The following is a 3,240-nucleotide window of genomic DNA, read 5'->3' as shown; positions in this document are numbered from 1 at the left end:
ATGCACACCCCTCGATCTTCAGCTTCCAAATCAAGAAGCATGCGCTCCAAGCGCAAAAGCCACACGGGATCTAGATCAATCATGTCGAAGTCTATATCTTCAAGGCCCAAAACCACTCGGATTCAAACCTCCCGAACCCGACGCCAAAATGAGTTGACCGCGGCAGAAATGGCGCTTGATGACGTCGATTCTGGTAAGCACCATTCAGCACTAACTTCCTTACTATTGATTCTTGCAGATGGGTGAGATCATAATAACTTACGAACCCAAACCCAATCGCACCTCCTCTACATCGCAGACGAGAACAAAGACCAGGACGAAGACCACGATGACGAGGATGATCGTGAGCTGAATGAATATCCTCAAACATCCTGCACGTGATCATATTGTATTAATAATATGCTTTCACTTGGAGATACAGTAATGGCACGACTCGCGAGGCAAACCTCCCTGGAGGAAGAAGATCCTGAAGAAGTCCCAGAACCCACTCGAACAAACACCCGACGCCCTCTGCATTCATTAATTGTTCAACCACAGGATGAAGCTGAAACGGACCTACCTACTGGAACCAACACCCGACGAGCTCTGCGTTCCTCAAACGTTCAATTGGAGGAAGAAGCTGAAACAATCCTACCTACTATTGATAACTATAAACAGCTAGTTGATGACTGGCCTCCAGCCCGGATAGCTGTCCAAGACCGATTGCAAAAGAAGAAGCGTACGGCGGTACCCCCTAAGATTTTAACTGAAGCTCGCGCAATTCAAAACCTTTACAAGCAACATAAGTCGATGCTTGCAATCATGGGTAATGTCAGTACTTTTACATTGAACAAAGCATTGTAAGTGCTATTTCGTTTATGATTTGATTTCTAGCTCAGGTCAGTTGACTGATTTATTTATTTCACAGGGGGGAACTTGGTGGTCGCCGACGACCAAGCGGTTATCAAATTTGGTTGAAGTTTGGGAAGGAGATTGAAAAACACCGAAAGCGAAGTGAGTTTTCTCACTCTTACAGTTATACATTACCTGTGTAATGATATTGACGATTCATTGCTAGTGCCACGTAAGTGGGGCCAGAAAGGTGTCTTAGCGTCTCGAAATAAGTTACTTGGCGATATATGGACTCGTCTTCCTATAGAACATAAAGAGGTATTTTCCCCTCCGGTTTTTCATGCCCTATCTGGTCTGCATTATTCACAACATGGTAAGAAAGTCGATACCGATGAAGATGCGAAAAAGGATCCAATCATCTTTGAGCCTGGGGAACGTGAAGCATTACAGGCTTTATATGATCAGATAGTTTGGAAGGAAAAGGTTGCTAAGGAATATTCAAAGGCTTCTAAACGTGTGGCCTCTGGTCCCTCTTTGCCTGATTACAACCGTCAGTCACTTAAAACTATCGAACGGCTTCAAAACCAGGTACGTATTTCCATAATCTATTCGATTTAGGTGATACTTAATGAACTTCCCTGGCTGGGTTTCGCTGTTCCGTCTTGTCTGTTTTACAGATTGAGGATGAGTAGAACAACATGGGCTTTGACTACTACCTTCTGGCATGTAGCAAACACAGTTTGACTGAGGTTTGCTCTTCTTCAAGAGGCTGGTGTAGAGAGTATACATCGATAGAAGAAATGGAGAAGTATGTCAATAAGAAGTGTAATTTCTCTTCAATGTTTGCCGCCAGGGCGCAAGGCCTTTCTGTCGGGGAAATTGTAGCTGAAACCATTGGTACTAATGGTATCTTAACGGAGAAGGCGCAAAAGACTGATCCTGGAGATAAAGTGAAGTCTGACCTTGCTCTTGCGTTGCGAACATGTATGAGTAAGTTCAAGCCCTTATCTCGTCTATTTTCTTATGCTGATTTGTTTCTGAAATAATCAGAGGGTTTACTTGGATACGAAGTCGGTTTTCCACGAGGACCTGATCCAGAAGCCATCTTACTCGACAAATACAACATCAAAATAATCCAGATGCATGCTTCTAAACTGCCACATGAAACTTTGAAGCTAGGATTCAATGCTATGAATAGTCGCAGATCTTTGTGGCTGGATGATGTCAAGGCTAATCTTTTCAAGTTAGAAAAGATGGACACAGATGAGGAAGATGATGATGATAACAGAATGAATATAGATGAAGAGGTTACTAACACGCAAGATTTACCTATTGATGACGAAATGGATGAAGATGAGGAATGGACTGGATTGGGTGATATTGAATGAGCCAAATATATCAATATATAAATCTTTTTATATGTAGTCTTCATATTATCAACTAACCACTTTGATCTTGTAGTGAATTTAATATTGAATGAGCCAAAAATTTTAATATATAAATCTTTCTTTTGTATATGTAGTCTTCATATAGATGTGACTAAGTTGTGATTGTCAGTCACACCTTTGTGACTGACAATCACACCCCAGTCACATCTATATGAAACCTTCGAGGTGTGATCGAGAAACACAAATGTGTCAATCAATCACACATTTGTGACTTAGAATCACAACTTGATCCTCACAATCACAATTGTGTGATGCTCAGTCACCCAAATGTCCATGTGAATCACAATTGTGTGACTCAACATTACACAATTGTGATTTGTCTGTTTAAAACACACATATATAAATGTTTTTATATGTAGTCTTCATATTCTCAACTAACTACTTTGATCTTGTAGTGATTTTAAAAGTTTTTCATATTAAAAATATTAATATGAAAAACTTTTATATGAATTTGATATTGAATGAGCCAAAAATATTAATATATAAATCTTGTGATTTTAAAAGTTTTTCATATTAAAAATATTAATATGAAAAACTTTTATATGAATTTGATATTGAATGAGCCAAAAATATTAATATATAAATCTTTTTATATGTAGTCAAAGTGGTCTCAACTAACTACTTTGATCTTGTAGTGAATTTGATAAGGGAATAAGTTTCAAAGTTCCACACTAGGGACCAAGAAGCTCCGTTCAAGTATCACACATTGTGATGCTTGAGGAACTATATCAAGTTCCCATTAAGCTTGATCTGTTTGTTTTCACACCAGCCAACATGTAGGTGTATATATGTAATTATCATTTACCCTATGACACACCATTCACATAAGCTGGAACAAGTTGTGTTTGGCAAATTGTATATTTTGACCTAGTAACACACATACCTGAAATCAAATCCTTGTTTACACCACAACTTTTGCACTTTACGCACCACACAAAAAGTGAGTGTATTTTTGGAATCA

General features: G+C 38.9%; 1 protein-coding gene across 1 annotated transcript; it reads left to right on the top strand.

The window, feature by feature from the left end:
- Positions 1-2,219, top strand: MELLADRAFT_85643 (uncharacterized protein; the record flags this gene model as incomplete). The annotated part of the gene is made up of 7 exons (XM_007409379.1): positions 1-193; positions 248-343; positions 422-839; positions 908-993; positions 1,058-1,419; positions 1,524-1,821; positions 1,882-2,219. 7 exons carry the CDS (start codon positions 1-3, stop codon positions 2,217-2,219), a joined length of 1,791 nt encoding a protein of 596 aa, XP_007409441.1.
- Positions 2,220-3,240: the final 1,021 nt, after the last annotated feature.

The sequence above is a fragment of the Melampsora larici-populina genome, assembly GCF_000204055.1.
Source record: "Melampsora larici-populina 98AG31 unplaced genomic scaffold MELLAscaffold_15, whole genome shotgun sequence".
Classification (NCBI taxonomy): domain Eukaryota; kingdom Fungi; phylum Basidiomycota; class Pucciniomycetes; order Pucciniales; family Melampsoraceae; genus Melampsora; species Melampsora laricis-populina.
This window is presented reverse-complemented; position numbering and strand designations above follow the sequence as displayed.